Source organism: Anabrus simplex, chromosome 13 (assembly GCF_040414725.1).
Source record: "Anabrus simplex isolate iqAnaSimp1 chromosome 13, ASM4041472v1, whole genome shotgun sequence".
Taxonomy (NCBI): domain Eukaryota; kingdom Metazoa; phylum Arthropoda; class Insecta; order Orthoptera; family Tettigoniidae; genus Anabrus; species Anabrus simplex.
The window spans coordinates 56,505,886-56,529,944 of record NC_090277.1 but is presented as its reverse complement, the minus strand read 5'-3'; the positions used below and the strand labels follow the sequence as shown (position 1 = coordinate 56,529,944).

The following is a 24,059-nucleotide window of genomic DNA, read 5'->3' as shown; positions in this document are numbered from 1 at the left end:
GTAGTGAGTGGTTAGGAAGGGAGTTAGATATAAAATAATCGAAAATAATGTTACATCCATGGTTTTAGGTGTCGATTAAATGAAGAGTGACACTCCGGTTGTCGTTTAAGTCCAAGTTGATCCCCAATTGCCAGGCGGGTGAGAAGGAGTCAAGAACAGAAAATATCCAAATGACCGAGATTAAGGATGTTTTTGTACGTTCCAGTATAACTGTCAGCAGAACTTAATGCAAATATTACCTAATACCTGAAAAAAATACTAAGGGGGAAAGACACCCCTTGAAGCCTTAGATAAGGGTACGAAATGTAATTAAGACTGAAAATGCCCGATATTAGTGTTGAATCCATACGTTTCGGGACTACGGGAACAATTTCAAACAAACTTGGTCACTTATGACTTATTATCAGGAGACAAAGTGCGTGGAGGTATGACAACCCTAGCACACCTACGACGGGATGAGATGTAGAAATAATCGAAAATAGTGTCGAATCCATTCTTTTCGGGGTCGCTGAGATGAATAGTAACGCTCCAATTATTTTAGAAGTCAAAATTCTGCCTCCTTTCGCATAGCGGCGAGAAAAAGTGAAAAACAAAATTTCGAAAATGACCGAGAGAATTGACGCATGTGTGTATACTGGACCTACTGTCTGGAGAAATATACCCTAGGGGTAAGAGACTCCTAGCATCTAAAGTAGGGGCGAAATGTAAATATTAACCAAAATGACCGAAATTTGTGTCTAATCCATAGTTTTCGGGGTCGCTGAGATGAACTGTAACACTCTGGATGCCGTTTAAGATAAAGCTCAGTCCTACTCGGCAGGCGGATGAGAACTGGCAAAAAATTGAAAACGTCCAAAGGGACAGAGTTTAAGGATGTGTGTATGTTTTAGCATATCTCTCAATCAAACTTGGTATACACATGACTTACTATATAGAAAACATTACTGTGGTGGTCAGATACACCTAGCCCCCGCTGGTGTTGGGGAATGAGAGGGGCTGACGTGCAAAAATAAGGAAAATAACCAATATTAATGTCGAAATCCATTGTTTATGTGTCGCTGATACGACCTGTGACGCTGTGGATAGCGTTTAAGTCCACGTTCAGCCTCCATCGAGGCAGGAGCTGAGAAGGGCTTAAAAGTAAATAGTATAAAATGACCGAGATTAGTGTTTACTCGATAATTAAATAATCTAAAACTTGAAGTCAGATACATCTAAATAACTATAAAACTACATGATAAGTCGTAAAATCAACATCTCAAAAAGAATTCTATAAGCATTCACTTCACACTCAACTAACTGGTAATACAAATATTAAAAGTAAACATTCAAAAACTATCCGGGCAACGCCGGGTACTACAGCTAGTTATATTTATTTTAACACTCTCCATTGTCCATCTACATGGTGCTTTTTATTAATGATTGTTCTGATAATCCTTCTGTCAACCTTCTGCAGTCTACCCGTTGTAGATTTGGTGAAAATTTAAATATTATTTCACTACAATAATAATAATAATAATAATAATAATAATAATAATAATAATAATAATAATAATAATAATAATAATAATAATAATAATGCATAGTTTTATAATTTTTATCGCTTTGGTCATATTTCGGTCATTTAAATTGTTTAAGGTCATATTTGGACGAAAAAATGTACTGTACTTTGAATGTGATGCCCGATGTTACTTTTGTAAATGTGCTTGTGGCATTATGAAGAAACTTGAAGCTCGGACCTCAAAGCTGAATATTTGACCCTTGCCGTACCTCATCTAGGTTTACATCACTAGTTCTAGAGTAAGACATTGCATTACGGGTATTTACGTCCAGTGGAATGTCACCCTCGTTAACCTTCAACTGGTATCATGCGTCTGTGAGACGGCTGCCGAATATTCTAGCGGCCAATGCCTCTCCTTGCTGGGTCCTACTTATTTTTCCCTTTGTGTATCTTTCAGTTTGAGTGTTTGCTTCATGCAGGGAAGGTGGCGTGCCGTTCACTCTTTTTGACCCTCAGTAAAAGCGCGGCAAGGTCGCTGCGCCGTCTGTCAGACGTATGATATCAGTTACGTGACTATTGCTAGTGAGCCGTGTTAATCAATATTTGGCGATTATTATGGTTTAGTATTATATAATTATTCGTGATAGTGCTGTGTAATTAGTTCGTAGAATATGGAGCCGCAACCAGGATGATATCAACAATCAGAACAGACTGGCAACGTTGAAAGACAAACCGATTACTCTCAACTACTTCTGAAAGCAATTACACAAAAATCCGGATCAATATCACTGTCGTCCAACATATAATAACCATTCCTTCTATACCTATTTCGAATTTTTGTTGAATTACAGTATAGAACATGATGCGGCTGGTAATGATGGAGAGGAGGACATATAAACAGGTGCAGATGATCTAAGAAGGATGAATATTGGACGCCGAAATGTGAATTTATGTTTTGAGCTTTGCAGTAATTTGTTTATTTTAACAAACATAGGTTCTTTGTAAAGGACTGACATAGCAGAGAATTAATCATTGAAATTTTTAAATATATTTTTTTTAAATATGAAGGTGCACGTTTTCGGAGCTTCATTTTAGTAATTTTGTATCTTCTTCTGGATTTGTAACTTTTCTCATAAATTTTCCTGTGAGATGTTTGAAAACATACGTTCCAAGTAATTAAGTTTAATAAACAACAACGAGGTAAGAAATTATTGTATAATTAAACAGTAATTGTATGGAGTCTGATAGACACCATGATACCAGTCGTGTTACAAAAATATATTGTACCCGTTGAGGGTTAAGTGATATTTTTTTCTTTTTTTTTTTTGTTTGGTCCAGAATTCGAACAACTGTGGACCGCACAGAATTTAAGGCTTCTTGGCCTTTCTTCTCTTCTCTTCTCTTCTCTTCTCTTCTCTTCTCTTCTCTTCTCTTCTCTTCTCTTCTCTTCTCTTCTCTTCTCTTCTCTTCTTTTCTCCTCCCAGACACTCCTCATTCTTTCGCTTCTCATCTTTCTCTCCTATTCGGTAATGATTCATTTGGTTCTCCTTTTTTTAGTGGTTTCTCTTCAACAAATGATTTTCACTGTCGACTTTTCTTCTGAACTCTATTCCATTGTGGATCATCTCTAGTGTGATTCCAACTTCATCCGCATTCTTCTTTATCTCTTCTACCCAGTGCAGTCTGGTGCAGAAAATCAGTTGTGTGCTCTAACCCATTCCCCCACCCCTCCAAAAATAAAAATATTTAGAAACATATATGCGGTTTTCAAGAGGCTCACCACTGATTTTTCAATACTGAACAAACACGCAGACGAACCCAACACATATATACATTCCTCATACAAAACTAATTAACTCACAATAACACCTCCAATGAACTCAGAAACACTTGGTGTAAGCGCGCAAAAGTAGAACTTCTCAATGTTACCAAAATCATTCAAATAAAACCAGCAGCGTTGTATTGCAAAATGACATGTTATGTTGTTATAGTGAAATGTATGAACTAGACATTTTGTAATGAAAGAAAATCACAATATCATGTACTTATTTTGACAACATAAAAAAGTAATTTTTTATAGACATGATATAGGCTTCTGGACTTATGCCGTGTCAAGAAAATAAGGTGAAAATCTTCACGTTTCGCAGAGAAGTTTGCTCTGCGTCATCTAACGAACTAGAATAACATAGAGAGGCTGTATACCTGATATCAGCGCTCCCTGCTTGAAGCAAGTTGATAAAAGTCAGCCATGTTAACGGTTGTTAAAACAAAGCGAACTGGCGCAAGAACATAATGTTGAGGTGACAGGGAGATTGTGCATGCCAATTTAATTTCCTAAGTTTTCGTAAGTTTTAAGAAGTGAAAAGATAGATTCTTGCTTCCAAGAATGCCAGCCGTATGCTCAGCGTACGGTTGTAGCCTACTAACCGGAGTAATAAAACTAAGGATATATCGTATTTTAAGTAGGTATTACCAAATACAGTAGAGACAATACGCGACACTTACGGATTTAGCCTTGTTAAAATGGGAGACAATTCGACGGTGGCGCTCCTAGTGACTTGACCTGAAAAGTCGCGCTAAATTCAAATATCAATGGAAATGCATAGACGAAAATGGATAAATAAATTACGTCTAGAAAGAAAGTATTATTGAGATATTAACTTCGAAGTTGCTAAAACAATTCTGGATAAATTAATGAAGAATTATTTAAAAGGTTATTATTTAAACACTGAAATTAGACATATAAACAAGATGTGAAATGGCCTTCTGTGAAATGTGTTCATCTTTCATTTATGCATTACTTTTTTTTTTTTGCTTTAAAATTCCTGCCAGAACTTTTACGGTTAGATTTGTCTTTTTTCTCATTCAAAAAGCATTGTATCATCACATTAAGGCACTTGCCAATAAAAACATCGACACATTCCTTACACACATGATGCAATGAATTAACATTTAAAAGCTGGACAATTTTCCTCTTACCATGAAGCCTACTAACAGAAAGAAAATCTATAAAATCCCGGTTTTAATCTGAGAAGAGGGATAAAAGAAAGAAAAGTATGAAAATGCTGTCGATAGTGATGCTTTGAGGAATATTTACGCACAATTAGAGTAAAAATGTAACATACCCTTGACTGTATAGTCGAGAAATTTTACAGTCGCTGGCCTGGAAATGATCTGAACAGATCTTATAATTCTCATATAAACTAACGTCCCTTCTTTCTTGTACGCCTTATCAAAATCACTTCTGTGACATTTCGAAACCCACCGATCACACCTACAACAACACATCGGTATTGAAGGTTAACTGCTGCACTATACAATAAAATATGCGTATTTTATTTTTAGCCAGTTAAAATATGGGTCGCCGGGCTGAGTGGCTCAGACGGTTGAGGCGCTGGCCTTCTGGCCCCAACTTGGCAGGTTCGATCCTGGCTCAGTCCGGTGGTATTTGAAGGTGCTCAAATACGTCAGCCTCGTGTCGGTATATTTACTGGCACGTAAAAGAACTCCCGCGGGACTAAATTCCGGCACCTCGGCGTCTCCGAAGACCGAAAAAGTAGTTAGTGGGACGTAAAGCAAATAGCATTATTATTATCATCAAAATATGGGTCGAGCAGGTCAGAAAATTATGAAGTACTATAAAAATATCTTTGTCACTGGAAGAATATATATGCAAACACAATATAACTTACATTTTCTTGTCACGAGGGAGGCGAAAGAAAGAGTGCGCTTTCTTCTCTACTTCATAGTGATGAGAGGAGATATCAATGAATGACACACGCTACTATTTAATTATGTCAATTCACTGAAAACGCACAAATAACACCGAAAACTTCACACACAAATACACGTGCTCTTATGACAGAATCAGTAGTTCTCATTTCTACCCGGTAGAGAGAGCTCTAATAGCTGTCCCTCGATATCTCGCTGAGTGTCGCGTATTGTCTCTACTGTATTTGGTATTACTGAATAATAGCCGAGATCACTTTTTGTAATTTCTGTTTGTAATTAAACCCATTTTATTGTTTACACAGCGAAAGTACGGTAGCCACGGTAATTATTTGTCGGATTATGTTTCAGGCTTCCTTTAAAGAACAAGGAATTAACGGAACAATACGTTGCGAGGACGAAAAGAGATAAATGTTATCCCACTCAATACAGTCGCGTATTCTCTGTACCTTTCGAAGATAAGTACATGTATGAAACAAATGATCAACGGCGATTACTGACAAATGCCGTTCCCACCCTATTTAATTTTCATTCACATTTACAAACCAAGAAAATGGAGCGCCCACCGTAACCACGAAAAGTCATCTATTTCGGTCAAGCGTACACCAAGTATGGCAAATACGGTATTTTACTGCTATTTGTGAAATTTATTCAGCCTCTATTGTAGATGTCAGTTGCATTAGTAATTTAAACTATTGGTTCCGTCAGCTTCCGCTTCGAAGGCTAACACTGTATCGCGTCCGGTGAGCCATCTGGTGAAGAATGAACGTACCACTTCCACTTCTATTATAACGTCTAATTTCAAACGTCATTCTTTGAGAAGCCTTTCTCGTGACCATTCGAGATTTTCTTCTGATGACGCAGAGCAATGTTCTCTGCGAAACGTAAATAATTTCACCTTATTTTCTTGACACGGCATAAACCCAGAAGCTTATATCATGTCTATAAGTACGGGCCATGAAAGCATCAATGGCAACAATTTTTATAGTTCACCAATTTACAAATGTGGCTATGGAATTGGCAAGTTGGGAGCATTAAAAGTCCTGGCGGGAACAGCTGATGGCTTCCTCTACACTATTTTGTTTTCCCGTTTGCTTTGAGTGATGCCCTCAAGAGGGTGCCGCCTGCCACGTTCTCATTTCGGTCGAAATGCAAGTGTGTCTAGTGCTACCTGTCTGTGGTCGAACGAAGACTCCATGTGAAGTGATGTCTTGGCGGTATTGGCTATTGTTTCCACAGCACATCGGAAAAGTAGGGCACGCATGCGCAAAAGCCAGAGTTTCTGCTTTCTGGCAACAAGCTTAGAAATTCTCGCCGAGCTGTGATCTGCACAGCACCCGGCGTGTAGTGCACGACTGGTTGTGGGGGAGTTGAATGATTTCCTGTTCCTTGGCTGACGTCTTTTGGAATGCACTCTATTTGATTGTAGATAATATTAAAGTAATTCATTTTTCAAACAGACAATGTGCTGCAGCACTTCAACACATAAGGTACGGCCACGATACAGTTCGGCCGCCCCTGCTTGCACGGACTTGGAGATGGCCTATATCCCCATGATGGATCTGAATATATATTTGGTCGGTCGTTTGTCATCTATTCTTTCTAGGTGTCCGTAGAATGTCAGCCTTATTTTACGGATTATTTTCTATATTTTACTTCAATTAAATTTTATGTCGACGTATTCTTAATTCTGATAAATAATGTGATATTCATTGATTTGCAGGAGCAGTGATATGGTATCTGTCACCATTGTGTAAGACTGCAATATTAATTAAAAGTATTGTTGGTACTGACCACAGTTTAACGATTTTATGATAGAGAAGAGTAAAATTAAGATAAAAGAACTAGTAAGGATATTAATTGAGGTAGTGCAGTAAGATTGTAGCAGGTGGGCAAAATAAAACTGCCCCGGAAATTATTTACAATAGGACTGACGCTCGTTTGACCCTCGTTAGTGAACATCACGTAAGATGCTGGAAATTGCCTCATCTGAAGAAATGAAAAACTAAGGATCAGAAAGTCCTGACTCCACTACACTCAGAAACCAACATCGTAAAGGTTCGTCTGGTTGCACAACTGTAAATTTTGTAAGGATTCAGATGCAGGTCCTTTTTGATAACGTTTCAACACGACGATCTCTTAATTTCCACTTGCACAGATAAACGGCATTGAGATTTCGTCGGATTTCCTTCACTCGAGCAATGTTTTCTGGTGTTTTCGGATAGTCACGGTTTTTTTTTGCTACAGAGCCCGTTTCGCGCCATTTTGCCACGAAGTTTTGCATTGCAGACTTCGCTTGAAGTTTTGCCAAAACACTTCCTATCTTAACCTAAGTTTTGCATTGCAGGCTTCGCTTGAGGTTTTTCCAAAACACTTCCAAGCTTAAACTAAGTTTTGCATTGCGGACTTCGCTTGAGGTTTTGCCAAAACACTTCCAATCTTAAACTAAGTTTTGCATTGCAGACTTCTCTTGAAGTTTTGCCAAAACACTTCCTATCTTAACCTAAGTTTTGCATTGCAGGCTTCGCTTGAGGTTTTTGCCAAAACACTTCCAATCTTAAACTAAGTTTTACCTTGCAGACTTCGCTTGAGGTTTTGCCAAACCACTTCCAATCTTAGACTAAGTTTTGCATTGCAGACTTTGCTTGATGTTTTGCCACAACACTTCCCGTCTTAAACTAAATTTTGCATTGCAGACTTCGCTTGAGGTTTTGCCAAACACTTCCAATCTTAAACTAAGTTTTGCATTGCAGACTTCGCTTGACGTTTTGCCAAACCACTTCTAATCTTAAACTAAGTTGTGCATTGCAGACTTCGCTTGAGGTTTTGCCAAAACACTTCCAATTCTAAACTAAGTTTTGCATTGCAGACTTCGCTTGAGGTTTTGCCAAAACACTTCCAATCTTAAACTCTTGCACTAACAGTTCCGCACAGGTTTTTCACGAATCGTGCTTCGTATAACACTCAACGACACGTCTGCTCCTCTGACTCACTGACACATAATTATACAACGGCGTACTCGTGAGATGCGCTCGTGCGGATATGCGACAGCAACCGATTGGTGCATCGGAATTACGGTTTCCAGCACTTCCTGTGATAGGAAATTCTCCTGTTTGTTAACAAGGGACAATTCCATGTCAATGTTATAAATATTTTCCTGGACAGTTTCATTTTGAATTGTATCGTTAATGTAAAACAACTGGCACAAACCTTTCTTTGGAAGTCAATATGTTTGGACATATTTTCATTTTTGGGTCATATTTAGCCATTTTAAAAGAGCATATTTATAGATTTTTAGGCCCTGAACATCCGAACTCTGATTATCAATTTTAATGACCTTAAGTGAAGACAAGTGCGTAGACTAAGACATGTAGTGTTGAAGGGCGTTAGTGTGCACACTACGGTTGGTACATTCCCTACATAGACTTATTGTAACCCGATGTATTTATAGCGTTGGCCATCGTCTTCAGCATAAAAACAGTGCCTCGTCGCTGGAGCTATATTTGTCTTCTCCATCCAACGATTTCATCTCCTAGTCGTATCAAGAGTGAACATGGAAAAGGGTACAAGTGCCATAATGGTGAGTTCTCTTTTTTTTGCTCGAAATTGGATGAAAGGATTACAATGTCATCTTCAAGTCTTCACAATGGTACGCCGTATGGTCCTTTCAGCCAATTGCGAGCAAAAAAAGATAACTCACCATTATGGCACTTTCATCCTTTTCCATTGTCACTCTTCATATGACTAGGAGATGAAGTCGTTGGATGAAGAGTTCTAGCCGGAGGCTATGTAAGTTTACAACCTTCATATGAACGAAGTCAGTAAAGAAAATTTATCAAGTGATAGAGCCATGCAAAGCAGATAAGATGAGACTAGAGAGCTTACCCTGAGGTGAAACCTCCAAGCTAGCGTTAGTACACCAGTTCGGTGCACATTTTCAAGAGGCGTGCCCTCAGGTGTGGTTGGATTTTCTGGTAACTCGCCTCCAGTAACTTCGATCTTGTACTCGTATTTTCATCAGCATTGGTACTATTCAGGTTCTGATGCAGGTTTTCCCTCTTAATTTCAGTCCGTCCAGAGCTGGCTGGCCTTTTACTGCCTGTTTCTACATTCTGGCCTTCCCTGAGGTCGACCGAAGCATCTCAGTCTATTTCCCCTCAGTTTCGGAGAGATCGGTATTACTCTCAGAGATTGGCGAATGGTGTCATTTGGAATTTTGTGTAGCCTGGTTACGCCACGCGCCCATCGGAGCATTTTTACATCAGCCACATGGAGTTTCTGTTCATCTTTGTAGCCCAGCGCTCCGAACCATATACCATGGCTGGACGGGCAACCATTTTTTAGAGTTTGCCCTTCAAGTGAAGAGGGACATTCCTATCACATAGAACTCCGGCAGATGCCTGCCACTTCATCCAACCTCTGTTGAAGCAGTTGGTAATATCCCTGTCGGTGTCTGCATTGTCCTGTATCACAGATCCAAGATATTTGGAAGTATCCATTTTTCCTTCCTCCTCATTTCCGATTCGTTTAACCATCCTGACCATCAAGGTCTTGTATCCCAGCACTCTGAACCATATAGAATGGCTGGATGGACAACCATTTTGTAGAGTTTGTCCTTCAGGTGAAGAAGGACATTCCTGACATAGAACTCCGGCAGCTGCCTGCCACTTCATCTAACCACTATTGACCCTATTGGTAATATCTCTGTCGATGTCTGCATTATCCTGTAACACTGGTCCAAGATACTTGAAGGTATTGGTTTTTGCTACCTCCTCATACCCAATTCTTTTAACCATCCTGACCATCAAGAACCTGTAGTCTAGCACTCTGAGCCATATAGAATGGCTGGACGGACAGCCATTTAGTAGAGTTCGCCATTCAGGTGAAGAAGGGCATTCCTGTCACATAGAACTGCGGCAGCTGCCTGCCACTTCATCCAACCACTATTGACCCTATTGGTAATATCTCCGTCGATGTATGCATTATCCTATATCACTGGTCCAAGATACTTGAAGGTATTGGTTTTTGCAACCTCCTCATACCCAATTCTTTTAACCATCCTGACCATCAAGAACCTGTAGTCTAGCACTCTGAGCCATATAGAATGGCTGGACGGACAGCCATTTAGTAGATTTTGCCCTTCAGGCGAAATGGGACCTTCCTGTCACAAAGAACTCCAACAGCTGTCTTCATTATCCTGTATCATTTATCCAAGATATTTGAAGGTATTGCTTTTTGCTACCTCCTCATTCTCAATTCTTTTAATCACCCTGACCATAAAGATCTTGTATCTCAGCACTGCGAACCATATTAGAATGGTTGGACGGACAGCCATTTTGTAGAATCTTGCCATTCAAATGAGGAGGGACCTTCCGGTCACATAGAACTCCGGTAGTTGCCCGCCACTTCACCCAGTCACTGTTCACTTGATTGGTAATATCTCTGTCGACGTCTGATTATCCTGTATCATTGGTTCAAGATATTTGAAGATATTGGTTTTTACTACCTCCTCATTCTCAATTCTTTTAACCATCCTGACCATCCAGATCATGTAGCGAAGCACTCTGAACTATATAATATGGCGGACTACCATTTTGCAGTCTGCCCTTCAGGTGAAGAGGGAAGTTCCTGTCACTTACAACATCGTTACTGCCCACCAAATCACCCAGGCACTGTTGACGCAATTGGTAATATCTCTGTCGATGTCTGCATTATCCTGTATCATTGGTTCAAGATATTTGAAGATATTGGTTTTGATGCCTTCTCATTGCCAAATTTTTAACCATCCTGACCATCAAGATCTTGTAGCCCAGCACACTGAACGATACAGAATGGCTGGACGGACCATTTTGTAGATTTTTCCCTTCAGGTAGAACTCCAGTAACTGCCCACCACTTCATCCAGCCACTGTTGACCCGTTTGGTCTCTGTCGAAGTCTTCATTATCCTGCATCACTGACGCAAGATATTTGAAGGTATTGGTTTTGCTACTTCCTCATTCACAATTTGTTAACCATCTTGATCGTGTAGATGTCCGCCTCCGAAGTGTAACGGTTAGTGTTATTAGCGGCTGTCCTCGCGGACCCGGTTTCGATCCCCGTACTGCTGGTATGTGGTTAAAATGGTACATGCAGCTCACCTCCATTGGGGATGTGCCTGAAAAGAGCTGTACCACCTCAGGATGAGGACACGAGTGGAGAATCTCTCTTTTAGTCCTGGTTACCTTGATCCCATTCCTTTCCAACACATCCTCCCAACTGTTCAGCCTCTGCTGTAATGTCCCTAAGCTTTTACCCACAAGCACTATATCATCTGCAATTTACCATGCTATATGTTGTGTTAGTGCCTTGTAACGTGAAAATATTTTTCCACATTCTGTCGATGAGGAACAGGTTTCATGCTGAATTTGTAAATTATAATTTGTTTTCTAGGCGTACGTTCCGACGAGTAACACTTGTCGGAACTTGGAATCTGACATTACGGACGATGACGTCAAATTCCTCACGAGAGGTACTTTCGACAACCAGGAGTGGCACAGCGAACCGACTCCCAGATTAGCGGTAAGTATTGTGAAGGTACCCTGATTATTACTTTGTGTAATATTTCTATATGGCGAGCAGCCTTCGATCTGAGTTACTTTCGTAAAATATGTGAAATGTTGTGAATTATGCAGTAGAACATCCATATTTTAGTTTAAAATATTTGAAAGTGTATTTAACAATTTATACAGAATGTAAGAAGAAGGTATGGCCAGACTATCAAGGCATATTCCTCACACAAAATAAAATATCTTATATGGACACGGGTCTGGAAATACTAAATTTCTCTATTAATACTCATTTTCACAACTCTACATAGTACATACACTCATGTTCATAAGAAACAGAACACCATGAAGGACTAGAAATAGAGAGTTCATATTCACAGTATGTTCTGCAGAAACTATTAGCATTTCAGTCACCTTGGTTCATCATGTGTCCTGTTTTGCCTAGTAGGCACCAGGTCCTTCATGGAAACTCATAACTTGCTCCATGTGTAATGGTATCGACGCTTATAAGGCCCGAATGGCGTCCTAGGGTATAGTCATCCATACTGCATTCACCTGGTTCCACAGTTCATCTTTGGTAGTTGGTATTGGGTCACACCTGTCATTTCACCATATCCCACACATTTTCGATTGGCGATAAGTCCGGTGATCGGGCGGGCCATGCAATAGTCTGACATCCTGTGTCAACAAGAAGGCACGTATTCATGCAGCAACATGTGTTCGCGCATTGTCCTGCTGAATTATGGCGTCTGGGGTGTCGTGCAGATAGGCTATGGCTACGGGTCGCAGGATGTTATCCACGTAGGTCAAACTGGTCACAGTGCCCTGGACACGCACCAAATGTGATTTGTGGTTGTACTCTATAGCACCCCACATTATAAGGCCTTGAATTGGCGCTGTATGTCTTGTGCGAATGCAGTCAATGTGATGCCTCTCCCCCTGTCTGCGGCAAACCAAAACGGACTTGTCCGAAAACACTGCCTGCTGCCATTTCTGTCCCCAAGGACGTCGTTCCATACACCATTGCAGTCTAGTATGTTTATGCACATTAGTCAAGGGTAGGCAGAGAAGTGGACGACGCGCCGCTAACCCAGACCGTAATAAACGGCGACGGACTGTCACTCCTAATAGTGTACGATGTGTTACACTGTTCCACTGTTGCGCCAGAGCCGAGGAGGACGCAGATCTGTCCTGCAGTGCCATTCGGATGAGGTGTCGATCTTCTCGGGGGGTGGTCTGGGTGATGCGACCAGACCCATCTCGTCGTGTTCTTCGGCCTTCTGTGAACCATTATGTACACACACGCTGGACTCCCGACACATTTCGTCCCAGGCGAGCAGCAATTTCCCGGACGGATGCATCATGTTATCTGACGCTTTCTTTCAAACTCACTCATTTAACGGTACGCTCCTCGCATAAGTCTACGAAGCACCCTGCACGTCTGCTCAAGTCACATTGATCAATTATCTTCGGTTTATAGAGACAAGGAGAGCTGCAGGCACATTTTACCAGTCCGTGGTGGTGCGCCGAAATATCGATGTGGACCTTGAACCTAAGGGCCGGCATATTTCAAATGCTATTAATTTCTTCAGAGCATACTATGCACATGTCCTTTGAATATGAACATGGGTATACTAAAAAAAGCAATATTCCAGGGATACATCAGCGCATTTGGGATTCGGTTTATGTGGTGGATGAAATAGCGTTCCAAAATACCATTGCCATTTTAACGCCATAGAACTTATTTGCAACTCTTAACTGTTTCGGAAGTTGAAAGACTTCTTTAGAAAGCCGTAGGCCGTGTAAATGTGGAAAACTGGAGCTAGGTTGTGAGACACAAACCGAGATAAGTGAAACCTAGGCCTATAGTGTATTTGGTCAAACTTGAGAGAAGGAAAGTATCACAGAGGATTATGTTGAAGACGTTATTATCTCGTTAAGGTCAAGCGAGAGTGAAACCTCAACAAACAATGACAATGCCGATGATGACTCAGAATTTCGGAGAAATTGAATCGATTAGCAACGCGAGTTCTTCTAGATGGTGAGTGGAAATATCATTTCATTTTCTCGCGTTTTATCTGTTCGAACGTTGACATATTTTTATCTTATAGCCTTATCCTAAATATGAGGTGTGTTATTGTTAATTTTATGTGAGTTATGGAAGTTGTTACAAAGAGTAATTGATTCTGGACTTATATTCGAGTATATACATTTCCGTTCGTGTTGTGTGTCGTGGATCAGCTGTTTGTATTCGTAACAATTTGGCGCCAATGTCTGGCTTCCGGTTAACTGTCAAGTCGAAACTCATGAAAACGGAACTATAGATGATATGATCAGGGGAAGCAGAAGGAGTTCATGTAGACGCAAGAATGAACACAAAGCTGTTTATTGATGAAATTGCTGTTTGAGGAAAGGATATGAGGGAATCCAAGGACGGCCTGTTGGAGAAGCTGGAAGATTGAAGGATGAGAAACAGTGTGGCAAAAAGCAGGACAAATGTGATGGCAAGGAAAGAGGGAGAATAAAGCTGAAGAATATAAATTAGAAACGAATATATTTAACTGTGGAGACCGTATTTAGAAAGTGGATTAACGAGTATTCAATATCCCAGAGTTTGGAATTACTATGGAAAAAAGAGGATATAACAAAAGAAGGCTATAAACTCACCGCACAAGGTATATTATATATAGGGAAAGGATTTTAAGGTGGAAAATGTTGTCAGAAAGCTGGAGGGGATGGTTGTGAAAATACATACAAAAAGGTGAAAAAACGGTGTTGATGAAATCGCGTTATTAAGGTTTAAACCAGTTACATGAACTCTCCGTATCCCATTTACTGGTTTCGAATAAATAATAAATTTGTACTGGATTCCGCACAACATTTCAATGTTTTTGACAGTAAGTCGCTGACGCTTTGAGCGTGGTAGATTCTTATATACAGAGAGAGAGAGACTCCACTCGACATCTAAAGAAACAAATGGAGCATATCTTGTCAGCACTCGTAAAGGGAGTTTCTTCAAATGTAATTCGAATTTGTCTTTAGCAAATCCATCAACGTTCTCCCTAACACTCATCAGCTTCTTCCAAGCTCTGAATCACATCACTTGTAGCTATGCACTGCAAAAGTTCCAACTCTAGGTCTTCGTTGTTGAATAATTGTTAGCCTGCCTGACGACTTCTGCTTCCATTGAGTCTAGGGCACAAATGAAGCATTCGATTTTATCCAAAGCCCAAGAAGTGTTGACTATAAAACGTATTCTGTGCAACCAATTGGGTTTACATCGCTTAATTTCATGTCCGCAAATACATATATTGACCTATCGGTATGTACGTAGGAAATTTTTTGGAAAAGTCCTGCGCTTTTAAATCCTTTCACTACTTATAAATAAAGACATATGGAGCTTAAAATTGTGGACCCAATAGTTAGTAATCCATAGTCAAGTACAGTTGTACTTATGAATATGCTATATTTTCCACTGATCCTCCCTTTCCAAGGAGTCGAAAAATTACTTGGATCAACTGAACCCTCTCACTTTTGATATAGTTCTCTCAATGTCCGAGTTAATGACCACCCTCCGCGACATTAACCATATTTTTCACTGTCTACAGTCGCCTCTGTTGTGATCAATAGCAGATGGCTCTTGGCCAATTGCATGCTTGCTTTATCTGTGATAGTCCATGTGGAGTACTTCAGAAACATGCCGGTCCTGAAGCCGACTCCCTTGTCAGGTCTCCAGTGTTGCACAGCTGCGCGTAGTTCTGTCCAATCTCACTGCTCGCTCTCTGTGGCTATATAGTTACAAGTTAAGTGTTGACAGCGCTGTGTCTCGAGATGGGGAAATCATGGCACCCCGCGAACAAGGAATGTAAACACAGCCGGCCAACTAGGCCTCAAAAGCGTGCCGGTCGTTATCGAGGAAATTGCAAGAACTACACACAGCCCTACCTTAGTCGACTCTCGTTCAATTTTATAAATTGTTCAGAACATAAGTTGTTGAAAACATGTTTTCATGTGCGTATTGAAAATTAGAATTCAATAATTTTCTTTTACAAAAATCTCATTGGGTGAGTATAACAACTTTGTTCTTGTCTGGTAGCAAAACATCCGGTGTCATCATGGGAAGGTGGACAACACCACTGGTTTCTGTATCTGTGACGAAGGCTGGACGTCAGCTCCGATGGACCGGGACCAGCTGGAGCCTGGTACTCAACTCTACCACATGTGCACAGTCCAGATGAGACAGTGGTCATCAGCTCTCAGCATGCGCCACGTTCACTCCAGACCACTCTTCTTATTTGTATCCTTTTCTACAGCACCTCGACATCTTACATCACAGGAGGTAGAAGTACTCTTCACTTTGTGATATTACGCATACTTGCAGGATAAATTTAAAGAATGGGTCTACACAATTCAAACTAAGGCAAGGAATGACCCCCTTTGAACTGAATATCCCATCTTGGGATGTGAAAATTCTTTGAAAACAAGTTGAAATATGCTACGATATCCGCTTCTTTCAGATGGCGCTGGAATAAACCGTGCCCGCATGTATGCGTGGGTGCATCCGCTTACGCTGACTCTTTCGCACACAGCGGGTAAATTAGAGTCGCTCAAAATCCGCGCGCTATTCAGCAGATCCCTTTCAGTGTAGGTAATAAATACGGACCACCATCGTCTTCGCTTACTCCACCTTCTACACTTATGTAAAATAAACGAAGCCGGAGAATATGGGTACATCCAGTCATAGGACAGAGAAGTCAGGTGGGAGGATTTGTCACACTGTTTTATAACTTGAAAATGGACAATGACTACTTTAGGATGTCAATAACATCCCTTGATGAACTTCACTAGAGATTTCGCAGCACCTTTATCACCATGCCTCTGTTGTGTTCTGGATTTGTATTCTTCCAGAGATTGATCCCACAACACTGGTCTTTCCAACGCTGAATTATCACTTCTCAAGGTTTATTTCAGGCTACATAACAACCGCAGTACATCATACAGAAAAAAACCCGGGAATAAATTGGTAAATTGAAAATAAATAATTATACCAAATTTAGCTACGCTTTCGATGAGTGGGCGCAGATCTGACGACGCGGGCGCGGTCGACCCGCTGTGTGTGATGATCTGAAATACTAATGTCCAATAAGAACTAACCCCGGGCGCAGGACCGCGTCTCACTCCGGACCCCCGTTCAAACATTTCTCCCCCGCGCGGTTGTTCTCCGTCTCCGCGAAATCTGAAAGATTCTATGTAAACAATCGTTTCTTAGTTTAGGCGAACCCGCGGCTAAACGCGGAGAAGCGGTTCGAACCGACGCTGTCTGAAAGAGGCCTTAGTAATACTAGTTCAATTATAGTGTTTGAATCAATCTCTAAATAGGCTTTAAATGTATTAGGTCGTGTTCAATATATATAGTACATACCACAGAGGTGTTAAGTACAGAAGAAGAATGGCCAACCGGACACCAGTGGGATCCGAAACCAAAACTTCCCGATTCCGCGTGGATGCTCTTACCAGTTGAGCTCCTATGTTATATTATCGGAAAGGATCTAAGCTACTACTGCCATCACACGCGCAAGTCGCCCCTTGTGGACCAGACCAAGGAAAATGTAATTTTCACGACCACATTGTACTCGAACGTATCAGGTCTGATGGTCACAGAAAGGAGGCCTTAAGAATCTGAATATTTGGCCATATTTTCTATATCTTAGTCGCATTACCACAGGATGGTAAGACTGGTATGGGGTGCAGTCAACTAGCGGTGAGGGGAAACAGTGAGAGCAGGGAAACACGATAGAGATGATTGTTACTTCCATTTATTTTGGTAATGTTTACCACTTCTTTAGATTAGTTTTTCTCTCCTGGTGAAATATTATCGGTAAATGGTATGTGAAATCTTTCTTTAACTAGAAATAGCTGGCTGCTCTTTCCGCAGCGTTACTACTTCTGTTGTGCGCACTCCTGCTCTACGTATTTCTCTGCTGGATATACAAACCCAAGTAAGTCATTACACGTGATGATGTGTCAGGTCATAAATCTATAGGCTTCTATGTATGTATGTATGTATGTATGTATGTATGTATGTATGTATGTCACTCATTGTAGACCAATGGAATGTATGTATTTATTGAACCCATTACTCTGTTTTAGTTTAAGAAAAATGTGGTGGTACTATCCAAACTCCTTCATAAACAAATCTCACACTTTGTTGATATCTTCAGATACCGTGAGGTACCTCTTCCAAAGGTACTGCTTTTACTACTGACCCACTCTGAAGAAATGTCCACTTCCATCTGTTTTTCTGGCCCTACACGTCTTGTAAACTCTTGGCACACCTTGCAAACTAACACTGTATTTTTCGCACAAAGCCAGTCGTTTCTCAGGAAGAATTTTTTTTTTCTCAGTTAATGTCCAACAATCGGGCCCTTCAAGGTCGGAATAGTTTCCCGCTTGAATCGAAGTAAATCTATTGGTACTTGCGATGTTTTCTTCACATCCACTTAATTTACTGTCCGCTGGTTCAGGAGATATTTCAAACAAATCGTTATGCTTTCTTTTATTGGGCATCGGAACAAAGTAATCAGTTGCCTTGGCAACACAAAAGTGGTGGTGATGGTGGTGGTGATTATTGTTTTAAGAGGAAGTACAACTAGGCAACCATCCTCTATATAACACTAATCAGAGGGAAAATGGAAGGGATCCGACACTTCGAAAAATGAAGATGTCGGTCAAAGAAAGAAAAGGGCCACGAAGGGCGTGAAGATGAAAGACTCCCTAGCCCTCGCAAACCTAATAGCGTCGGGGTCGGAAAAGAACAAGAGTTGACCAAGGGAGGTCGGATAGGATAGATAGATGTGAGGAGCCTGGCACAAGTAAGTGGAAGCAATGCCAGGACTCAGCTGAGGACCCCGTGATCGCCAACCCACGCTCCATAGTTCAGAGCCCCTGAGGCCCCTTTTAATCGCCTCTTACGACAGGTAGGGGATACCGTGGGTGTTATTCTACCGCCCCCACCCACAGGGGGGTGGCAACACAAAAGTGTTTAATGCTTTTCAAATTATTTAATTACAAAGAAAGCAGTTAGATTTAAAAAACATTAATCCCACATTAACTATGCTGTTTAGGTATTTACTGGTGATTTGCTGCTACGTTGGTATTAACGGCAATTGGTGCAATACCGTTAGATTGCCAAGAAGAGTTTTTTACTGAAGAGTGAGAAAACTACCGATATTCAGTCGTGTTGAAATTAAAATCTACAGTCTGTTTCCTGTCATTCGACCGGGTCAGGAATGAATGAAACCCCATCTAGCGGAGAGTATAGGAATTGTGCCGGCTGCCGAAGCCTGTCGCACTCCACAGGGAGAATAATTAAATGCTGACAGATGAAATGATATTGGAGAGTTTTGCCGGAATGAAATATGACAGGGAAAACCGGAGTAACCGGTGATAAACCTGTCCCGCCTCCGCTTTATCCATGCATGGAGTGACCGGGATTTGAACCACGGAACCTACTGGTGAGAGACCGGCGCGCTGCTGCCTGAATCACGGAGGCTCTTCTATCGTATTCCAGTAGCTCAAAATGTGGAAGGATAAGAAAGAGCAAGGCAATGTCTTCCTTTTCTCTTAACTCCGAACTGACGACACGAAATGCTTAATAGGACAAGCATGATAGTTTTAGAACGGCAGAGTCGGGAATTTTAACCTTAATTGTTTAATTTCGCTGACACGGGGGCTGGGTGTATGTGTCGTCTTCATCATCATTTCATCCTCATCACGACGCGCAGGTCACCTACAGGAGTCAAATCGAAAGGCCTGCATCTGGCGAGCCGAAATTGTCCTCGGACACTCCCGGCACTAAAAGCCATACGCCACTTCATTTACAGAAACACCAATTATGCGCTCATTCGCATTATATCTATAGAAACGTAATAAAAGCGGACATACAAGCTTGATTTTAAGCTATATGCCAACACTTCATAGTAAATGTGACAAGAATATTTCGAATAATATATAATTCATGTTTTTCATTCGAGAAAATTATGCTGGCACTGCGTATCGTTGCGTACTGCAAAAAAAAAAAAAAAACAAGGCACTGTATGTATGTATGTTCCAACATATCTCTGGAACGCGTGGAACAATTTCAACCAAACTTGGTACACATGTGACTTACTATCTGAAGGAAGACAGCCTCACTTCCCTCGGGGCGGCGGTGTGGAGGGGGTGTCATGAAAAATAATAAAAAAAATCGATATCAGTGTGAATCCATAGTTATCGGGGTTGCTGAGATTAATAGACACATTCCGGTTGTCGCTTAAGTCCAAGTTCAGCCACCACCAGATACCTTTCTGAGAAATATTTGAAGTGAAAAGGGCAGCATATAAAAGATTTATCACTCCGAAATATGAGGGTCGCGTCAATCACATGGCACTCACAACATAAGTGGATTGCAGGGATTACATAATATTCTATTAATAATGACACTGCTGTTGTTTGAGTCATCATTCCATAGATTGGTTTGATGCTGCTCTCATTTCTCATTTTATTTCTTCGTAACTGCTGCACCTTACATCTGCTCTAATCTGTTTGTCATATTCATACCTTGGTCTACCCTTACCGTTCTTACCGCCTACACTTTCCTCAAAACCCATCTGCACAAGTTCTGGGTGTCTTAAGATGGGTCCTATCAATCTATTTCTTCTTCTGCTCAAATTTAACCAAATCGACCTCCTCTCACCAATTCGATTCAGCATTTCTTCATTTGTAATTCGATCTATCCGCCTCACCTTCAGCATTCTTCTGTAACACCACTGCCACGCTCCAGACGAAAGTCTTCAATAACATCTTTCTAATTGCTATATCAATGTTCGATGTTAGCAATAGTCTACAGTTTACGTCCTCCTTCCTTTTGTCATCGTTAGTTATTGTACTACCCAAGTAACAATATTCATCTACTTCCTTTAAGACGTCATTTCCTAATCTAATATTCCCTGCATCACCAGACTTCGTTCGACTGCACTCCATTACTTTTGTTTTGGACTTATTTATTTTCATCTTGTACTCCTTACCCAAGACTCTGTCCCTACCATTCAGAAATTTCTCCAGATATTCTGCAGTCTCAGATAAAATAACAACATACACATGATACTGTATAGGCTTTTGGGCTTATGCCGTGTCAATAAGGTGAAATTCTTTACGTTTCGCAGAGAACTGTGCTCTGCGTCATCAGAAGAAAATCTCGACTGTCCACAAGAAAGGCTTCTTAAACAATGACTCTTTAAATTTAGACGTTATAATAGAAGTGGTAATGGTACGTTCATTCGCCACCAGATGGCTCCGGACGTGGCACAGCGCTAGCGTTCGAAGCGGAAGCTGACCAAACCAGGTGTATCATGTCTATAAGTACGGGCCGTGAAAGCATCAATGGCAAAATAACATCATCAGGACCTCTCAGGGTTTTGATTCCTCTCCTTGGATTGTGATTCCCTTTCCAAATTCCTCTTTATTTCCTTTACTGCTTCTTCTGTATAAACATTGAAAAGAAGAGGAACAAATTGCAACTTTGCCTCATTCCTTTCTGGATTGCTGCCTCTTTTTCAAAGCCCTCGATTGTTATCAATGCAGACTGATTTTTATACAGATTGTAGATCACTCTTCGTTCTCGGTGATGCTAAGTTATTTTGCTTGTAACAACTGCATTTGTATAAAGGACTGAAATATTATTCCCTCAGATGTTTCTGTATCTATTCTTCTTCTACTACTTGTTCTTCTTAACATTATTTTATTATACTTATTAATTGTATTCACTTAATTACGAGTTAAAGGTAACGTGGGCAGTAAATATACCGATATTTACTGTTTTGGTTGAACATACATTTTGTCATTCGCGTCGGGCACATGGACAACAATAAAACATGATGAAATCAGAATCCAAGCAGCCAAGATAAAATTCCTTAGAGGAATAATTAGGAAGCCACGATGGGATGAAATCAGGAACATAGAAAACAGAGAGAAAATTGGATTCCTTAGACTGCAAGACGAGGTCGAAATCAATAAGCTGAAATGTTATGGACGCATGATGAGAGTGAAAGATGAGAGTATTCCAAAGCGAGTATTTACGGAGAAAATAATATTAGGAAGACAACGGGGAAGTCCCAGAAAGAGGTGGATGGATGCGGTGAAGGAGACTATAGAGAAGAGAAGAGCAAAGGTAGAAGAAATGTTGGAGGAGGGAAAGGAGTTGTGGAGAGATAGAAACCTCTGGAGGTCCTTGATTCACAAACCGACCCAGAAGACTGGAAACTGGAAATGAATAATAATAATAATAATAATAATAATAATAATAATAATTGTTACCGTGTTTTAGCGGTAGGTAGAGGCGTAAGAAGGTGCGGGCGTGAATGGGTTTCAAACTACGGAATCAAAGTTAATGTAAAAGTAATTTAAAATTTAACTAGGTTATATTTTCTTTTCAAAAACAAAGCAATAACAGACATGGCAGGTACAATGTAGCAAAACAAGGGGAGATACAATATTTACAGGTTTTGGGCTTCACGCCCTGACTTCAGCGATCAGCTCAGTTTTACCACAAACACAAGTTTTAACAGAGGGGCAGAAAACCCCATTCATCCCTAGGAGCCCCTGGCTCCGAATTACACAGAAAAGCCTCCACGAGGCATATGACACTCCATTTTCAAAAGAGCGATCCGCTCTTGAAATTTAAGCCTCTCAAAGGCCAAACCAAACTCTACCTTCAAGCTGTCCTCTAAGGACGTGTTCACAGGGGTAAAATACCCAACCTACAGAGGTCTATTACATGAAAAGAAGGTTGATTACATGACCTCTAAAATAACAATTTGAGAGGAGGCGATCTTGCACTCCTAATACACTTTGTTTTTTTTTTTTTAAACCTAATCTGGCTCTGGGCCGCTAACGCAAGGGCTAATCCCATACTACAGAGGTGACTTAGAGAAGAACACTTTACATTACATAAACGAAGAATAGTTTGAGAAAATAAGTTCACCTCAAAACAAATGTGAGTGGGAGCTCGAGAGGGTTAGCACTCTCTATCCCAATATGTAGCCTTACAAGAAAAAGATGAAAAGAGTAATTACATTTTAGGAAAAGGTTACATGATGGAAATGCTTCGAACCCGCCGCGAGTGTTAAACTGCCGACCTAGCAAGAAAAGAAGTTATTAAAAGGCCATTACCTGGTGTTGAACGGCTGAAGAAGAAAGAGGCGCTTCCCGCCTCCTGCTATGTACTTAATACACTGAAAGATGGAACAGAAGTGGCCCGGAGACCCCAAAATCAGCAGTTTATATCCTCTCGCGGAAGATTCTAGGCGTTAGGGGAAATAAAACACCCTCCCTCAAAGTTTTTATTGGTTCGGGAAAAGAAACCCCTACATAGAGGAAAAAGAAACACATTATTGGTGGAACATTAATTAAAGAAATTCGGGATTGGCTAGATCCAAACTAAGGGGAAAAAGAGGGGTATACAGCCAACTTAAACAATGACAGAAGGAAATTTAACAAAGAACAAACTCTTGAAATAAAAATTTCTCCAACAAAATAGTTCTTTGATTTCGCACTAGGTTGCACTATTGTAATTCTTCAGTAGTGTCCTCTAGAAGAGAAAGTTCACACTTCTTACTTCAAGCGAAACAAAAACACATCAAAAGTGACACAGTTCAAAAACTCAAAATGTTCCACATGGTGACATCTTCTGAGAAAGTAGAGAATTAATAGAATAGATAAAGTTCAACCTTCCTCCAGAAGAGGAGTTTCAACTGGCGCAACTTTTAAATAAACGGTGTAGAGGTGTACCGCCCGGTACAGACCTCCCCCCCCCAAAAGTTCCTCCAGGGGTGACACATGAAATCAGTTTGAAACAAAGTCCAAGTAATGATGTTGATACGAAGATAGATAGCAGAAGCATTTACAAGATTTCTTAATTCAGTTTCAAAATATTGTTGTTGCAGGTGAATGAAAGTCTTTATGTTTGTAGAATTTGAATTTCTGAAGATAAACTTTTAATACTTAAAGGTGAAGAAAAATTTTGCAATATCCACCAAATATTGTAGTTGAATCCCCAAGTGTAGTTATTGCTTATGGTGACTGTCCATATAGTTGATGTAGATTGAGTCGAATGGCCGGACCGGCCGTTGCAGCTTGCGTCCAACGGAGGCCGCTCGGACCCCTCAAGTACCCTAAGATACCGCTCGCCCGCACTATGAGGGGAGCAGAGGTGTTGAAGTACGCCGCGCCCGCGGTGAACAGATAC

The 24,059-nt window shown here is 40.7% G+C and overlaps 1 protein-coding gene across 1 annotated transcript in view; it reads left to right on the top strand.

Annotated features, from left to right (window-relative positions):
- Positions 1 to 24,059, top strand: part of LOC136884744 (uncharacterized) — a 133,811-nt gene that overhangs the window by 99,299 nt on the left and 10,453 nt on the right. Inside the window, exons 7-9 of the mRNA XM_068230017.1 lie at positions 11,661 to 11,789; positions 15,873 to 16,073; positions 17,693 to 17,775. Of these exons, the coding sequence (XP_068086118.1) occupies positions 11,661 to 11,789; positions 15,873 to 16,073; positions 17,693 to 17,775 (413 nt within the window). The remainder of the gene's footprint in view (positions 1 to 11,660; positions 11,790 to 15,872; positions 16,074 to 17,692; positions 17,776 to 24,059) is intronic.